General features: G+C 42.5%; 1 protein-coding gene across 2 annotated transcripts in view; it reads left to right on the forward strand.

Moving 5' to 3' along the window:
• DLG5 (discs large MAGUK scaffold protein 5) overlaps positions 1–19,352 on the forward strand; it is a 230,194-nt gene that overhangs the window by 69,614 nt on the left and 141,228 nt on the right. For both annotated transcript variants that reach the window (XM_030568783.1, XM_030568784.1), the window contains exon 2: positions 10,558–10,626. In XM_030568783.1, coding sequence (XP_030424643.1) covers positions 10,558–10,626 — 69 coding nt within the window. The remainder of the gene's footprint in view (positions 1–10,557; positions 10,627–19,352) is intronic.

Raw genomic sequence — 19,352 nt, forward strand, 5'->3', positions numbered from 1 at the left:
TTCCCTCCCCCCACCCCCACGACATCATTATCTTGCCTAAACTGGGAGAGCAAGTCATACTAAACTCAAATGGGCATGAATGACTCAATGTTGTAGGTCTATGGAGGGGGAAGGAAGGAAATGAAAGTCCACTACCTCTCAGGTTTGCTCTGTGAGGATAATAAATCATGGTATAATCCTGTTCTATGTTGGCTCAGTGTTCCGGGACTAAATCCAGTGCTGTGTTTGAGGTACGTAAGTGGCTGCTGTATTGCCAGGCCAATAAATACGACACTTGTTCAAGGAAATCTGATAATCGGAGCAAGTCGTAAATGGGCATCTTAAAATTGTTAATAAAATAGGAAGTGCAATGAACGCTGATGCAGGCTGACATTGCAGGATTAGGGTCTGAATCATGATGTAGAATAGCAAATAAGAATTGCCCCAATATCAATTTTGCTGTGTAGCAGAGGAAAAAATGGCTGATGTTTTGTCTTCATCTTTGTGTTTTTCTTTATAAAGCTATGAAAACTACAAGTGTGAGAGAGTGCATATAAAAGTCACTGTTCATTTTGGAACTGTGAATATAATGCACTATGTGTTGATCAAAATCTGATTATTTCATATTGTAATCTTGAAATTTGTTGAAAGGGAGAGTTATTGTTCTGAATCAGTGGCTTGAAATGAAGTGTAACAAAATTTTGTACTAAGGGACTGTATCTTGGAATACTAGGAAACAAAATGACCTCTTGAAAGACAAGTAACAGAAGAGTGTGGAGTACAATACTTCTTTATTACAGCATAAACTTATTTAATCACCACTTTATTTCTTAAAATTTTTTTTACATTATATACTTAACTCTTAACACCACAAAGTTGCTTTGGCTAATGTTCTATTTTTTTTTCTTCAGTATTGATGACTCCAAAAGCAAATATGTCAATTAAAATTTTGTTTTGAAAAATCAAAGTGCCCATTTGAATAATGTTAATAAAATGCTTCCCATCTTTGAGGGAAAAAAAATCTCTGCATAGGAATCAGAACAGCACCTGCATCCAGCTGATCTGTCTGTGTGAAAATGGAACTGTGTGAGCCAACCTGTTGAATAATGTAGTGATATTTTTAGTGAAACATTCACTCTTCCCTCTTGGGTGACTTTTGTAGTCCTCTAATTTAAGATTTTCTGTTAAATTTGATGAATTGGCCATTTACAACTTTTTAAAAAAAATCTGAAAATTATAATTTTGAAATTGTTTGCTATGGAAAATGGACCACATTTGTCAGATACTTTATAAAACATTTACTAGAGGTGATGATAAAATGTCAAAAAATTCAGTGTTTGAGTAGTTTTGCTTTTTGTTGCATTTCCCACCCCTTTCCGGGCTAATTAAATAGGAGCAGGTTAGAACAATAGTTTCAATGCTGGATCACTTTGACTAGTCTCAGGCAGTGGTAGCTGACAGGAGTACAGTAATTCACATAAGACACTGTTTTGCCAATATGTAAATACTGGTATAGGGATAATTCCAATACCATGAAGCACTGATCAAACCAGCAAACTGCACACACCATTTCTGCCAGTTATTGATACTGAATATTTAGATGACGTAAGTTCCAGACAATGGCCTAATTTCCCCTCCAGTGCATTAAAACAAAACAAAAACCCATCAGTTACGCATACTGCAGCTGAGCAGATATTAAGGCCATGTCTACACTACAGACTTAAGTTGACTTCACGTAAGTCACCATTGAGCCTCCGATTTAAGCAAGTTGATCTTGCGTGTCCATACTACACTCATTGTGTCAGCCGAGTGCATCCTCACTAGCAGGGATTGCATCGACGCACGGAGTACTGCACTGTGGGTAGCTATTCCACAGGGCACATAGCCAAGTGGAATTTTGGGTTGGATTTGCAATGCCTTATGGGACCAAAATGTTGGCGCAGGTGGTTATGGGAGCATGGAGTTAGACTCCCATGATGCACTTACCTCCCTCCCTGCAATCAACGACAAACAAACCAATCCTTTCTTGTGCCTTTTTTTTTGTAAGCCTGGGTTACTCGCATGGATGGCATAGCATCATAAGCACGGACCCTGCTCACCTGTACGCTATTGTTGTGAGCATTACAGACATCTCACGCCTTATCCTGCAGTATTTACACAGCCGATACAGGAGCTGTCTCATGGTACAATGTGATGCCACACAAGCAGCCTGGCTGAAAGACATATAGAGCGGCGCAATTAGCAGTTGCTGACAATTGTCATGCATCACCTTGACACAGTTGAGTGCCGTTTCTGGATCCAGGAACAGGCACTGATTGGTGGGACCGCATTGTTATGCAGCTATGGGATGACAAGCAGTGGGTGTAGAACTTTCAAATACTTAAGGCCACTCTCCAGGAACTGTAGCTTTCTTCACCCTGAAGCACAACATTAAAATGAGAGCTGCTCTGACGGTGGAGAAGCGAGTGGTGATAGCTCTGTGGAAGCTTGCAATGCCAGGCTACTACTGGTCAGTGGAGCATCAGTTTGGAGTGGGTAAATCTATCATGGGATCTGTTGTGATTCAAGTTTGCAGGGCCATTAACAGACTTATACTTGGAAGGGTAGTGACTGGGCAATGTGCAGGATACAGCGGATGGTCTTGCTACGATGGGGTTCCATAACTGTGGTGGGGCAATAGACGGAACGCATATCCCTATCTTGGCACCAGATGACATTGCCAAAGAATACATAAACCAAAGGGGGTACTTCTCAATGGTGTTGCAGGCACTGGTGGATCACTGGGGCCATTTCAACATCAACGTGGGATTGTTGGGAAAAGTGCATGATACAAGCATCCTTAGGAACACAGGTCGGTTCAGAAAGCTGCAAGCAGGGACTTTCTTTCCAGATTGCAAAATAGCCATTGGTGATGTTGAAATGCCAGTCATGATCCTCGGAGTTCCAGCATATCCCTTGCTGCCATGGCTCATGAAGCTGTACACAGGCAGCCTAGACAGTGGTGAAGACTGGTTCAACCGTAGGCTGAGCAAGTAAAGAATGGTGGTGGAATATGCCTTTGGATGTTTAAAAGGTCGCTGGTGTTGTTTGCTTACTAGGTTAGACCTCAGCGAAAGCTGTTTCTGCCTGCTGTGCTCTCCATAATATCTGTGAAACAAAGGGAGAAAAGTTTAGGCAGATCGCCTGTAAGCCAATTTTGAGCAGCCAGACACCAGGGCAATAAGAGCACATCAAGGGGCTCTGTGTCTCTGCAGGGCTTTGAAAACCAGTTTCAGCAATGAGCCAGAGTAACGTGACACTTACCTATGTTGTTTCTTACCAAACTGTTCCTTCCAGTGCATTTTCTCCCCTGTAAACTCCACCCCCACCAATCACTGTGTGTTGAATGAATAAAGAGCCTTTTCTCCTCAATCCATTAAGTTTTATGCACACAAAGACAGCAAAAAAAAGTAAAATAACCTGGGGCAAAAGGGCCGATAACACAGATGGGGGGAGGGGGAGCGAAGAAACAAGGAAAGCTTGCTTACAGATGCACTGCAATAACAGAGGTATGGGAATGGGCACCTTCTGGTCCTTGTATCCTCCCCTGGTGTTGAGTGCAAGGGATACTGAACTTTCCCATTCCACCTCATAGGACGTTTCAGGGAGGCAGATGTAGAACTGGACGATGATGGCAGCAGGTTCAGCATAGGTTGCAGGGGGACTCTAGCATCCAACTGCCTTTCTTGAACTTCAACTAGACGCCTCAACATATCCTTCATTATCCACAGCATCTCTTCCTGCGTGGTATGCTCATGTTCCCTGCATGCTCTCCTGTCCATGTCCTGGTTCTTGGAGAATGTAATCATCCATGCTCTGAGCTCCATCTTGTTACTCATCTTGTCCTCCCGAGTCATCTTTTTCCACCACCTAATCTGGGAAAGTCTCAGTGTGAAGGATGCACTGATAGACAAGGTTTCAGCTGCAAGGAATGCAAAGCACAAGGGTAGCATTGACAGTGCATACATTGTTTCGGGTGCATGGTTAATATTTTTATAACCCCTTCTCCCACCCCGCAGTACACTACACTGCAAGCCACAATGTAATCACAACCCTCTGGCTATTGCAAGAGTCGGTTTTCTGATCCAGCCATGGTGAGTAAGGCCATGAGGCATGGATGAGAGGTCTTGTGCTTCTGCTTTTGTGAAGACATCCTTAGGATCGCAGGTTGGAACTTGAGAAAAGCCCCTTTCTGCTAGCAACCTGGATGGTGTTTGAGGACAGGGACCAGTGTTTAAAGCTCCCCAAACAGTTTGTTTTTTACAAAGGTGGCACTGAGTTGGGGAGAGGGTGGACAAACAGGAAGCCTTCACCCCCACCACTTTTTTTTTCAATGCTGCTTGCAATACATGGTGAGCTCTTCCAACCACAACCACGGCATGTTTGGGAAAGCATGGTTGTGAGACCCAGATGTCCCCAAACAGGGTCGAGGGGCAGATTACTTGTTGAATTGTTTGTGGTTTAAGCATTCAAAACTTCCCCGTGTTCCCCCTAGGTGATCCTATGCGATATCACTCTCCTGAGGTTAACAGAGGCAGCAAGGGAGCAGATGCTGTAAGACCTGGTCCGTATGCTGCTATGCTGTGTGCTGCAATTATGCCAGTAGAGTTAATACTAGAGTGGCACGGGAAAGCGTCCTAGCATGGGGGATGTAATAAGGCAGCCCTCCCCAGAAACCTTCTGCAAAAGACTGCAGAGTACTTTCATGAAAGCTTCCTAGAGATCTCCATGGAGGATTCCAGGGCCATCCCCATGCACGTAAACAGTCTTTCTCGGTGAGCATCCTCTGTGTAGCTGGAGTGGCCATCGATACCCACTACCCCTACTTTTTTTTTCAGATTAAACATAAAAAATAATAGCATGTAATCCGTACAATTTGATTGGAAATGTGTACTCGCCAGCAGTGCATGCTGTGCCACCAACTGGTCCTTTGAAGGGATGGGCTCTAGAGTTAAAAATAGTTCTTGGCTGTTGGCGATAATGGATCCTCCACTTACCTGCCTTATATTCTCCTCCTCTTCCTCATCAATGGTGTCCTCCAGGTTGTTGCTCAGGGTCACCCGGGGCTCCTGGCAGGTATCCATGGAGCGTTTTGGGGTAATGATGGGGTCGCCACTGAGAATCGCATGCAGCTCCTTATAAAAGCAGTATGTCTGTGGGGCAGAACCAGAATGACTGTTCTCTCCCCTTGTCTTCTAGTATGCTTGCTGAAGCTCCTTTATTTTCAGGCAGTGCTGTTGGTTGCCCCTGGTGTAGCCCTTCTCCCCCATGCCCTGTTCAATCTTGGCATAGATGTCAGTGGTGCTTCTGCTGGATCGGAGCTCTGCCTGCACACACTTTTCTCTCCACACATCAATCAGATCCACCACCTCCTGTGTACTCCAGGCTGGAGCGCGTTTACTGCCTTGAGTCTCCATGATCAGCTGTGCTGGCAAGCTCTCCATGCTGATCAAACAGGAAATGAAAAGTCAAAAGTTCCCCGGGGGCTTTAGCAGAGGAGCGGCTGTTTCCTGTGTACCTGGCTGATGAGCAGTGGAGTTTAAAGCATTCTCTAGAATGGTCACAGTGGAACACTGTGGGACACCACCTGGAGACTAATTCATTCAAATTACACAACACAGTGTCTACGCTATCCCCATGTTGACCCAAGGATGTCGAATCAAGCACTATGCCTCTGGCAGAGGTGGAGTACAGAAGTCCACTTTACAGGCCACTTAGGTTGACAGAAGGGACTCGTAGTGCACATACGTTATTAGTTTGACTTAATGTGACATGTCAATCTAAGTTTGTAGTTGTCATGGTATAATTCCCCACTCTGAACCTTAGCGTCCAAAAGATGGGGTACCAGCATGAATTCTTCTAAGCTTAATTACCAGCTTAGAACTTGTAGTGCTGCCACCAACCAGGAATTCCAGTGCCTGGTACACTCTGGTCCCCCCCCAAGACCTTGCCTGGGGAACCCCAAGACCCAGACCCTCTGCATCTTACCACAAGGAAAGTAAACCCTTTCCCTCACTGTTGCCTCTCCCAGACTTCCCCTCCCCTGGGTTACCCTGGAAGATCACTGTGATTCAAACTCCTTGAATCTTATAACAGAGAGGAAAATTCACCTTCCCCACTCCTCCTCTCTTCCCCTCCCAGACTCTCCGTGAGAGAGAAAGTAATCCTAACACAGAGAGAAATTAGCCTCTCTCTCCCCCTTCCCTCCTTTCTCCCCACCAATTCCCTGGTGAATCCAGACCCCGTCCTCTGGGGTCTCACACCAGAATAAAAAAAATCAATCAGGTTTTTAAACAAAAGTTTTTAATTAAAGAGAGAAAAACAGTAAAAATTATCTTTGTAAATTTAAGATGGAATATTTTACAGAGTCTTTCAGCTATAGACACTGGGAATACGCTGCCAGCCTAAGTATACAAGTACAAATTAAAATCCTTTCAGCAAAATACAAATTTGAACTCCTTCTAGGCAAATACACATTTGAACTCCTCCCAGCCAAATACACATTTGCAAATAAAGAAAACAACCATAAGCCTAACTCGCTTTATCTACCTAGTACTCACTATTCTGAATTTATAAGAGCCTGTATTAGAGAGATTGGAGAGAAACCTGGTTGCACATCTGGTCCCTCTGAGCCCCCAAAGTGAACAACAACCAAACACTAACAGCACACACAAAAACTTCCCTCCCTCAAGATTTGAAAGTATCCTGTCCTCTGATTGGTCCTCTGGTCAGGTGACAGCCAGGCTCACTGATTTTGTTAACCCTTTACAGGCAAAAGAGATATAAAGTACTTCTGTTCTATTAACTCCTACTATCTGTTTATGACAGTAGTGTAGACCAGGCCTAACTCTCTTCCATATTCCGTATTGTCATGAAGAACCTGAAGAGCAATTTTCTGTGGTTGCAGGTGGAGGGGTAGGGAAGTTATGAAAGCTATGAATGGAAAGATTCTTCTCCCTTCCTCTTGGATGTATGTGTTCAGGTGGCAGCATGACGCCTGTCAGATTTTTGCCCCTATAGTTTTCCCCACAGCTATTCTGCATCTTCCCACTATTTCTAGGAAGAAGTCATGCTTTACTTATCTAGACCATCTTGGTGTATTTCACAAAATGAAATTCTAATTCTGTTACAGAGTTTTTGCCTCCTTTTTAAATATTGGGCTTGCTTATTTTGAACAAATTCAACCTTTTTGAAGATGAATAAAAACAGCGATCTAACAAAATGAGATATTTTATCCATTCTTGACGAGACTAGTGTGGATTTTGAGAGACAGCCTGTACTACTGTTTACTTGAAAATGTCTAAAATCAGGTCAGCAACAGCAGACCAGATTTTTTACTCTTTCTGGTCACATCCTTCTTCAAAAACAAAAATAAGAGCTTTACTTCTGTGTTAATTGTACATTCCTATAAAACCTACCAAGAGGAGCCTCTTTACAAATGCCCATCTTTTAAAGATTACACTTCTTTGAAAGAAAAAACATTGCAGCAGATAGACAAGTTGCAGAACAAAATGTCTATTGCTGAAAAATTATTGGTTGGGCCAACTGGGCATCTAGGAAGGAGGAGATGCTGCTGCTGCTGCTGATCTTGGACCCACAAGATATGTACCAAACATAACCATGATATGTTTGTACGCTGGTATCCTTTCTCCCATGTATGGTTTCTTTTCTTTACTTAAGCCCTGGTACTGCATGTGCATAAGCAGAGTCTTGTACCTGCATGGACTGCATTGACTTTAATGAGGCTCCGGATGCATGGGTGCATTTGCAGCTTGGGGCCTTATATTATCAGCTGTTTAGGGAAGGGGCCTGTCTCATCATGTGTCATAAATTCCCTAGCATGCCATTAGCAGTATGTAAGTGATAATAAATGCTATACTCATAATCCATTTTTGACTGCTGCTTGAAGGTATGTTCCCACAGCATATGCATTATATGCGAATCTGTCAGCCATCATTAGCTAGGAAAGATGGAGTGTTTGAATCTCAGCCAAAACCTAAAGGGGTCAGCTTTTTTTTTTTAAGCTCAAGACGAGTGACATTCTGGACCATCATGGTGTCTTGGGTGTCTGTTACAAATTTCAGGCTGAGTATGAAGTGTGACTGTTGAAAGGATGTCCTACTGGGTGACAGGGAGAAAATTCTGTGCTGATTTTTATTATATTTTTCGACTTCTCTGCAGTGCTCATGATTGTAATATCTGAGTGCCCCATGATTATTTATTAACTTATCCTATTAACCTTCTTGGGGAAATATATTTATAGATTGGGAAACTGAGATACAGAAAATAAATGATTGCCATGGTTAGAGCCGGGAACAAAATCCTGATCTTGTGAGTCGAAGTCAGCAGCCTTAATCACAAGAACATCTTTCCTCTCCACTTATCAATCAGTCCGTTGTGTCACTGAGATGCCTTGCAGAGTAGTAAATTTAGCTATCTACAAATCCACAATGAAAGTGGTTCTGGAGAAAAATCTGAATTTTTGGAGTTGGAGCACTCCTGGATTTTAATTTATCAGGAGCTCTTGGAAAGGGCCAGAAGCCATTTACAATGCCCGTGATGAAAGGTTTTTTTCTTGTACTCATAAAAGGAAACAGGTGATGAGGGTAGGTGATTTTTTTAAGGTGATTGATTAGCTTTAACCTTTTAAAGACATGCATTCAGATCCTGCTCCAGTCCTATGTTTGTTTGATCTCATCCTGCTACACATATCTTGTAAAAGCTCCCACTTAAATTAAGGCATTGGCCAATTTTTGTTCACCCCCTACCCCACCCCTCAGGCGTGAGCTACAAGACATGGTGAAGGGCAGTATGAAAGTGTGGAAGAAGCATATGCTGAGATGCACTAATTGGTTGATTCTAGTTGGGTGCTCAAATTATCTTACTTTTAATGAGCAGTAACAAAGAACAGAACTTATTTTACCACATCAAAAACTTCAGAAGTATTGGGGAAGGGGAGGTAACTAATGTAGTGTTCTCTGAAACCATTGTATCAAAGGGACATACTTGTCATATGTGTCTTATAATAATCAACTTATATAATCAATTAGAATTATTCAGTAACCAGGGCATTTTGAATCTTTCTTTGCAAAAAATTGGTAAAATAACCCAGTTTCTCTAGTATGTATTTTTTTGTTTGTTAGTGAAGCTGAAGAGTCTGCTTCAAAGGATTGATTGTGGCATCAGTATACTACTTTGACATTGCTCTCATCTTTGCAGCATTTGCTCCAGTTTTATCAAATTCAGGGTTAGAGCCTCAGATAGTGTAAATTGGCATAGCTCCATTGAAATTTATTTATTTATTTACCAATTTATTCCAGCTGAAGATCTGGGCCTCAGTTTTTGATATTCATTTTATTTTGTAGTGTGAGGAGGTGGTGGTGGGAGTGGGGAGAGAGATGGGGGGAGGAAGCTTCTGTTATTTGTCATATGTCTTCTCTTTCCTCCTTCATATAGCCAGTTGGTCTGGGGGCTAGGGTAGGTTGAGACATATCTGAAAAGATGGAAACCAAGAAAGACTTCTATCTTTTTTCTTAGTTCCTAGTCTTTTTTTATTTTTGCTTCCTGTACTGGAAACATAGATTCCAGTGCTTCAGCTGTTAATCCCAAGGAACCTGGACGAAACAAACCTTAAAGCTTAAGAGGAAAGAATTAGGCAAATAAAAAAAAGAAGAGTCTCTTACAGCCACGTTCAGCCTAAGGCCAGGTTCCTCGAGGGTAGACTTCATATCCCAGTGGAAATTCTCTTGTTGTGCCACTTACCTTACAGTTGGTAACACCCTTCCCTCACTCTTTTCTGTGGTGGATTTTTTTGGGGGGAGTGGGTGGGGAGGAGGTGGTGTTCTGTTTGATAGCCAGCTCTTCAATTAGGACCTGTCTTTCTGTTTGTTCTTGTAAATAAAATCTAGCTGACTTTCTTCATAATAATAATAATAATAATAAAATGATCCCAGCCTTCAGTATCTTCCAATATTAGCAAAATAGTATTGAGGCTCTCCTCTTGTGAGAGTGGCTACTTGAAGGAAGCAAATGGATGCAGCTTGGATTTATTGAAGCCCAAGCAGTGAAATTAGTTCTTTAAGCTTGGGAATGGCTTCTTGAGGGTCAGCATATCCTAAGCAGGTGCCATGATCAGATAGAAGCTTTGGTGTGTCTCAAAAACAGGAAAGCGCTAGTAGTATAGGCCTCCTTTTGGAAGTCTTGAACTATGCCAGACATTACTGTCTCTCAAGTGCTGGAAGAGGTAATTGTTTGTTTAGGGGTAATGCAGCTGAGTAAGAATGGTTAATGGAAAAAGGAAGCCAGTGACCACAGGTATTCCAATTACTGTGATACCATTCTAGTGATGTGCTATAGAAGTGCCTCGGTAAACAACAAACTCTCTCTTGGATCTCAGCAGAGATCCCTCTACTCTGTACCTCTGGTTTGACCTGTTAAGAGATTGGCACAAATGCTTTCTTGAGGGATTGAAGAAAAGCTGGGGGGGGGGGTGAGTGAAGCAAGAAAACTAACCTTTTTTTATTATTATTATTATTCCAGGGTCCACTTACAGTGTGCTGTCCATAATGCCATCTGATTCCGAAAGTAGCAGTTCTCTCAGTAGCATTGGTGAGTAAAGTATTATAATGAAGAGCTTAAATTGTATGCTTTTCTGTGGGGTATACATTTTAAATAATCACTATTGGAAGGATGAATGGATTTCTCCGGGTTTTGCATAGTAACAAATGTAAATGTGTGTTGAACTGTGAGCGTGAACTGCATATGTCTGCACAATGATAAAGCATATACTTCATTTGTATTGCAGGGCTAAACATTTTATAGTTAAACGTAATTGCTTAGCAATGAGCAGCCAATAAAATCTGTTTAAAATCTTTTGAGTTACATGACATAACTAAGTTTATATATATTAATGACCATAATAACAGCAATGTTGTTACAATGATACCTGTGTATTTTAACTTGTAGGTCATAATCGGATATGGAGATTGTGTGTGTGTGTGTGTGTGTGTGTGTGTGTGTGTGTGTGTGTGTGTGTGTGTGTGTGTGTGTGTGTGTGTGTGTGTGTGTGTAAAAAACACCTGGAAAAGAGAATGAAAAATGGTTTTAGCTAAAAGTTATCCAACTCTTTAAACTTTGTCCAGTTGCTGCAGAACTTAAGGATTGACTAATATTCCCTTTGTTCTTAATAGTATTGGTTACTTTACTTTCTTGGAAGTTTTTAAGAGAGTGAGGGTGAAAATGATATTTAGGAATTTGGAGGGAGCGAAGTGTGGTGTAAAATAAAAACGAGCTGAAATAGCAAGCTTGGTTACCAGTTTATTCAGCTTTCCATGTATACAAATAAAATTTTTGTGCAATCTGCACAAAAGTGATTAATCTTAAATAGAGGTCATGGACTCCTGCATTTTAAAGTTCCAGTGTTGCATCAGACATCTGTAGATTTCTCTGACAGCACAAGACAAGTCAGTTGCCTGTTAAAGGATGTCTTTAGACATCGGGTTGAACTTTAACTCCAACATGCAAGAACAAGATTTCAGTCTTGACTCAAACTATTTGCTGAAATAATGGAAAGATGTGACGCTGCAGATTTTTTTCAAGACTAAACTTGCATGGTGGCTGCCAGCATATGGAAGATGTGTACATTTTTATTTTTAAAAAGAAAAACATATATTCATCTGTTTCTTGGCCAAAGAAACTTTTTAGTACTGTAGATGGACATACTAAATGGTTGGAATGGGATTATTTAAATTTTGCAGTTTTGATCAATTTAATAGAGAAGAGATGAGTGGATCAAAAGTTGTCTTTTAAGAGCATAAACACATTTTACATCACTCCTTCTCCAGCAGTGCATCCCAGCAAGCTATACATAATTCCATTTTCCTGTGACCTGTCTATCAGGTGCATATTTTCTGAAAAAGCGAGGGAGGGGAGGATTTGTGTGACTGGCCTTGATCCAACTGCAGCCACATCATTTTTGTTTCCATTTCTGTTCTAAATAGTATGTCGTCTTGTGATTTATACTGTCATCCAAACCAGGGTATCATCATATAAAGAGTTTTGTGAAATACAGCTATTTTCCTTTGGAATTACTGTTATTCCAGCCACTAGCTCAGTACCTACAATAAGAATAACAGAAAAGAGATCTCTGTGATCTTGTTGTAACTCAACACTACTTTTATTTGGATTTGACTAATGTCACTTTCAAAATAAGTTGCAGAAATTCCATGCTTTAGTGCAGATTTAGGGCATGTCTATAGACTTCAGGTCTTTCCGATACTTTTTTGCAGAACTCATGCTTATGTTCAAAAATATATATTTTTTCTAGCTCTTCTGGATACAGAGATGTACTTCTGCTAAATGTAGACCAATGTAGTCCTGTCATCTAGAGTCTGTAGTTAACGACAAACAGTAGCCCTAAATCATGAACCGCCACATTTCAATTGTTGTTAACACTGAAACTTAATAGTGGCTTCTCATATGCCAATATATTAATTATTTCACTGTTGCTTGCTTTTTACAGAAATAAGCAGCTGTTTTATTTTACCCAATGTGGTTGGATTCATTTGCCAGACATTTCACAGGAAGTTTCACAAGAATGAGGCTGCAAATGTTAGATAAACTCATATTGTCTGTTAAATGTTTTGTGTGTTCACTCTCCCGCTGTGGAGGGAGTAGAACCCTAATTTATTAGGTAGGAACTGGTAAATCTTGGGGGGGAGGGAGAACAAAAGAGCTCATGTAGGTGGGAGAATTTAAAAAAAAAAAAAAAAAAGGTAAATTAAAACTAATATGTAGAACAGTTCAGCAGTATAAATAATTAAGGACCCAATCCAAAGCCTGTCAAACTCAATGGGAATCTTTCTGTTAAATTCAATGTACTTTGGAACACAGTCTTACTTCTAAAAATACAGTGGATTGTTCCAAAATTCTGCAAAATCCAGAGGAAGATTATACAGAATGTGACAAGATCTTCCTTACCTATCCAGTGGTCCAAGATATGACCCAGGGTCTTGATGTAGAGTTCTTGCAAACTACTTTCATTTTGATGCTAAAGTCAGTGTTGCTCTGTGACAGTTTGACTTGTGTATTTATTTAAAGGACACAAACCTCTTCAGGGGGTGCCTCGATACTGTTAAGAATTGGCAATGATGGAACATCTCTTAACATGTACTGACTGCGGTCTATTAAAGATGTTGAACAATCAATATTTGTCATTTTAGGATTCTTCATAGTTCAGCTCCCTTGAAATAATTTAGTAAGTGTAGTGTATATAGCGCCTGCACAGGTAAATGAACTCACTTTGTTGTTTGAAGCTGACAGTTGTTAATTCTGCAGCCAGACTGTAGGGCACAATATTCTGCTCATTTATGTAACTGTAATTTGTATCCAGTCACTTCCCCCCTCTCTAAGCAGGGAAAAATAATATTTTTAATATTTTCATTGTATTCTTATGGAACCCAGTAACAATGGATATTTTTGCCTCTTAATAACCAGCCTATAGGAAAAAAAGCTCTTTGTTTGCAAGTCACCTCACAACTACAGCTACATTCTTTTAACACTATTTGATTTGTTGAGTTGTCATAAACAGATAGGTAAGGGTTAATGTCTCTTTCACCTGAAGCACCTGACCAAAGGACCAATCAGGAAACAGGATTTTTTCAACTCTGGGTGGAGGGAAGTTTGTGTCTGAGTTCTTTGTCTTCTGCCTGAATCTCTCTCAGCTATGAGGAGGATTTTTCTATTTCCTGCTTTCTAATCTTCTGTTTCCCAGTTGTAAGTACCAAAGATCAGATAGGGGATTTTTATGTTCTTTTGTATTTACATGTCTATAGTTGCTGGAGTGCTTTGAATTGCATTCTTTTTGAATAAGGCTGTTTATTCAATATTCTTTTAAGCAATTGACCCTGTATTTGTCACCTTAATACAGAGAGACCAGTTTTATGTATTTTTCTTTCTTTTTTTATATAAAGCTTTCTTTCAAGACCTGTTGGAGTTTTTCTTCAGTGAGGAACTTCAGGGAAATTGAGTCTGTACTCACCAGGGAATTGGTGGGAGGAAGAAGTCAGAGGGAAATCTGGGTGTGTTAGATTTACTAGCCTGACTTTGCATTCCCTCTGGGTGAAGAGGGAAGTGCTTTTTGTTCCAGGACTGGAACTAGAGAGGGTGGACTCCCTCTGCTTAGATTCACGGAGGTTGCTTCTGTGTATCTCTCCAGGAGCACCTGGGGGGGGGGGGAGGGAAAAGGTTTATTTCCCTTTGTTGTGAGACTCAAGGGATTTGGGTCTTGGGGTCCCCAGGGACGGTTTTTGGGGGGACCAGAGTGCCCCAAAACACTCTAATTTTTTGGGTGGTGGCAGCAGTACCAGGTCCAAGCTGGTAACTAAGCTTGGAGGTTTTCATGCTAACCCCCATATTTTGGACGCTAAGGTCCAAATCTGGGATTAGGTTATTGACATGCGTGACAAGCCATCACAACTGAAACTGTTTGCATGCCAGAGCCCTGAAGGCTTCATGTGGCTTCCTTGAATGGAATCCTAGCGATTACTAAATTGCCACAATGTTTCAGAAATTACATGTAAAAATGTATACTGAAATAGATTTTCACTAACAGAACATTCTGTGCAATGAAACTGACAGATTTTGCATGTGAAACGCTCACAATATGGAAGAAAGGGAAAAGTAATCTGTTAGAAATGTCCTCTGGATGAAATGTAAATCTTCAAACAGATCCACTTTGGTGCGTGCGTGCGTGCGTGTGTGTGTGTGTGTGTGTTGAATCCATCTGTTTCTCTTTCATGGGGGAAAGACAGGTTCATCTAGTTAGTATCCAGCTCATTTGTTCACCTCTGGATAATCTCAGGTGATCCTCCTGTTTCCATCAATGTTTTTCCAATTTTTAGTTCCACTCCACTTGATTGTGTCAAATAGGGCTCAGAACTGGGACTACTAGTTGCTGGAGGGAAATATAGAAGATTTGAGGGTCTCTAATAGGGCCTCAGGGAAGCACTTGAGAGAGAAACCCAAATCCTGCCCCAAGCTACCTAGCAGAGAGGTTGTCTAACCTTGGACCCTGCTTGTGGGCTCCATATTTCATAGCAGCGTGGAGCCTAATATGTCTTATAAATCTCTCCCCCCACCCCCCTTCCCTGACTGTTGAAATGGAGAAAATTCTTTCTCAGTCCTTCCAGCCCAGAGCATCTTGGATGCCTTGGGGTGGTGGTATCTGCTGCCCTCCCCTATCTTCTTCATTAGGTGATCCTGTCCTGGAATAGCTCCAATAAATTGAGACAGAGTAAAACTGAAAAGATTCTTGTTAATTTCACAGCTGCCCCAGAATTCTGAGTAGCAGCCATGAAACTGATCAGTGTCTTGGGAAAGTCCTGGAACAGTCAGCGGAATCAGAAAGAGTTCATATTTTGAAAGCTATTGCATCAATGTAATTTCATTTTGAAAAACGGAAGCTGCAGCAAGTTGTAGCTTAGGTTTGTTATCCTTTCCCCACTCATCAGGGAAAGCTACTCAACAGCTGGGATGAGTAGGTGAGTTTAATGTTCAGGCCCTGACATCAAATAATAAAAACAGAATTGTCTTGGCACCTGTCCTCTGGTTTAATCTTCTTTAATAGTGGTAGGTAGCTCCTGTCCAGGACAACTTGATGTATGAAAATATTGTTGTATCCACCCTTTTATAAGTCATGATGATGTTGTATAAATATTCTGCATAAATATTTTGGGGCAGGGACTGTCTTTTTTTTTTTAGTGAGCGTTCATACAGTGCCTAGCATATGGTTCTGGCTGATGACTGGGGTTTATTGTAATATTAATTATGTGCATTACAGTAGCACTATTCTGTGTGCAAATGGACCAGAGCTGGTAATTGCTGAGTCCTGCTGTGTATCTCTGCTAACTGCACGAACGGATTGTGGGGAAATAACTGGTGAGGTGAAGAGAGAGAACCATAAATAAGTTGATATATAAATGTATATACTCTGCAATCCTGGTCACCAGTACTGACTGCAAATTTCAGCCCTTTCTCCTTTTTGTTAGGAATATGGCAGCAATACTCTACAAATCAATTTTAGGTCCTTATATTACCCCGAAAGACTTGCCTCTTCATTCTTCTCAGTTATTCATCTTCAGTTGCTGCCCTTGGCCCTCTCCTGCCCATGGCATATGTCCCACTGAGAACATGTCTTCCCTCTATCACAGATTTCTGTTTTATTTTGGGTTTGTTGCTTAGTAATTAGCTGGGGTTTTGTTTTTTTTAAATTTACTTAAGGGAGGAGAATAGTGTTTATTTCTTCCAGGAGACTTGGGGGAAGAACAATGGGCATTCTGGATGGACAATAAACTGAGGGGAGCGGGAAGGCGTTTGGTACTCGGTGAAGCAGCACTCCATAGGGATTAAGAACAGGCTATTTCTGCTCTACCTGGTGCCCTAAACTACCTTCCATTCCATAATGATGCATGCTGTGTCACTTTGTATCTAGGCCATGAGCAGCCTGCCAGGCACTGGGAATCCTCAAGGGAGGAGAAGCCTTCAGTGAGATTTGTCAGAGGAACAGCAGGACCGGAGGAGAAGGAGAATTATCTATATTTACAAGATGCCTGTCACCTTGATATCTAAGTGCAGAACTAAGTTTGAAGGAGAAAAATTATCCATTCCTCTGGGGTTACAGGGATGTGTGCGTTTATATGTACAAGGCTTTTTCTTTTAATTAGTTTTTATTTATGGGCAGTGTTCCTGGGGAAAAGCCTACTGAAAAAGAACTTCGATCTGAATGTAGACTTAAACTGATCTCTTCTGACAAGGAGTCCAAAAGCCAGGGTCCTGCTGCCTGGAATGTTGTGCCCTCAGTTGCTGGTAGTCTTACCCAGGGTATCTCCTGCTGTGCTCTCCCTGAAGAGAGTAGCTATGTTGCAAAGTTATGGAGGATGAGGCAGCTGGATCCTCGTCTGCTAAGGGCTTTGGAGATAGGGACCAGGATTTTTAATTCCGCAACTGAATGAATTGGAGGCAGTGACGTTTAGGAAGCACAGGTATGAGGTGTTCACATTGCTGCTTACGAGACACACTACAAGATGCTTTATCAACATCAGCTGCTTTGGTTGCATTCAGCCCCAGGTATAGTGGGCTGCAGTAATCTAACCTGGAAGAGATGAAAGCAGGGATTGCTATGGCTAGGTCATTGGCACTATGGGAGTCTGCATGTCTAGAACTAGCAATGAGTCTAACATGATCCTAATGCTCCACATCCTTCAATGTTCTGGGGTCTGCTGTCCTCCACCATTGGTGAGGAACAGAGCATTAGCCAATAGCCTCATTTCCCCATCCCTTTCTTCCCACTACATAACCTTTTTCTTCCCTGCATTGTGCTTGAGCCAGTTGCTCTTCGCACAACTGTTGGTTTCTTTTAGGCACTGGGAGGCTTTGATGCTGGCCTGGGATTTCATGGCCCTGAATGTGACCATTTCACCAATTGCGCTCCTGTAGAGCACAGAACAGTACAAACAAGGTGGTCCCTGTGAGAAAAATCCATGCACATCAATGCTATGGAGCCCAGGACAATTAAACTGACTCTCTTGACCATGAAAAAAATCAGTGAACCATGAAATCAGGCAATGTAGCTGTTGTAGTTTTGGAATGGTATGCCTGGCTTGTAAATATACATTAGCTAAGAGGTGGGCAAACTACAGCCTGCGGGACTGTTCTGCCCGGCCCCTGAGCTCCTGGCCTGGGAAGCTAGCCCCTGGCCCTTCCCCTGCTGTTCCCCTTCCCTCAGAGCCTCAGCGTACCGTGCCACCAGCGCTCTGGCCCACTCCTCCTGCCGGGCAGCACGGGTGGCGGGGCTGTGAGCTCCTGCTGCTCTGAGCAGCATGGTAAGGGGGCGGGGAGCAGGGAGGTTGGATAAGGGGCAGGGAGTCCCAGGGGGAGGTCAGGGGACAGGGAGCAGGGGACGGTTGGATAGGCATGGGAGTCCCGGGAGGGTCTCGGGGGTGGGGGTGTGGATTGGGGTTGAGGCAGTCAGGGGACAGGGAGCAGGGGGATGCTGGATGAGATGGAGGTTCTGGTGGCGTGTCAGGGGATGGGAAACGAAAAGTGGGGGTTGGATAGGTGTGGGAGTCCCAGGGGGCCTGTCGGGGCAGGGATGTGAATAGGGGTCGGGGCAGTCAGGGGCAGGGAGCAGGAGGGGTTGGATAGCGGTTGGGATTCCTGGGGGCAGTTAGGGATGGGGGTTCCAGGAGGGGGCAGTCAGTGGACAAGGATCATGGGGTTGGATGGGTCAGGAGTTCTGAGGGGGGCAGTCAGGGGGCAGGAAGTGGTAGAGGGCAGATAGGTGGCAGGGCCAGGCTGTTTGAGGTAACACAGCCTTTCCTACCTGACCGTCCATACAGTTTCGTAATCCCTATGTGGCCCTCGGTCCAAAAAGTTTGCCCATCCCTGTATTAGCTTATTCAGAAAGCTAGGAACCCGAGTACTCGTATTTTGACTTTTTACAAGGTTTGGACTATTTTCTGGAATTTGTCAAAATTGCCTTTGTCTTTTCCATGTTAATTCTGTAATCTAGATTAGACAAATGCTTGATAACTGCTATCCTTTTGTGATAGGCCTTCAGGGTAAAATGCAAAAAAACATGAGCTTTTATCTGAGCGGCTTGGTCAATGTGTACCAGGATTTCTGTTTCCCCACTGAAGCACATAAATAGCTGGGGCTTTGGAGAGAGCCAATTTATGTATAATATTTCTGGGAAATAGCTAAAGAATTGCCACCCCCCATTATGTTTATATATTGATATATGCGTGAGTTAAATTGCTATTTTACAGTCTGCCCTCAGTGAAGGGCAGCACATCATTCTGCTGTCCCTGGAGCAGAGCATGGACTGAATTGTGACTCATAATAATTCAGGACCTGCCTATCTCTAGCTCTATAATTAGCTGCCTCAGCCCTTTTCCTGGCACAGATTGCCTTTCCCTCCATGTCGGCTTGGCAGTGCCGGTGGTGCCTTAGGAATGGTGCAGGAGCGAAGGCTCCAACTACTTCTCCACCTTGCCTGCATGTTCTCCTGCCAAGCTGTGCAGGGTGGGAATTAGCAATTGGGCAGCTGTTGTTCTCCCACTTGCACTGCTACCAGCAATATGGGTAGGACACTTAGGAGAGGAATGGGTGCTCCTTATTGTCCCTTTCCTTCCCCTGTGTGCACCAAGGGTCACTGTCAGGCTGTGTGTGTGTGAGAATAGAATCTATACAAAATTTACTTGTGTAGTTCTGCTACGGTCACTGATCCCTGAGATGTTTTACTCTACAAGTGCTCATCGTAATGCCAAACCTGTGCA

Source organism: Gopherus evgoodei, chromosome 7, assembly GCF_007399415.2.
Source record: "Gopherus evgoodei ecotype Sinaloan lineage chromosome 7, rGopEvg1_v1.p, whole genome shotgun sequence".
NCBI classification, from domain to species: domain Eukaryota; kingdom Metazoa; phylum Chordata; order Testudines; family Testudinidae; genus Gopherus; species Gopherus evgoodei.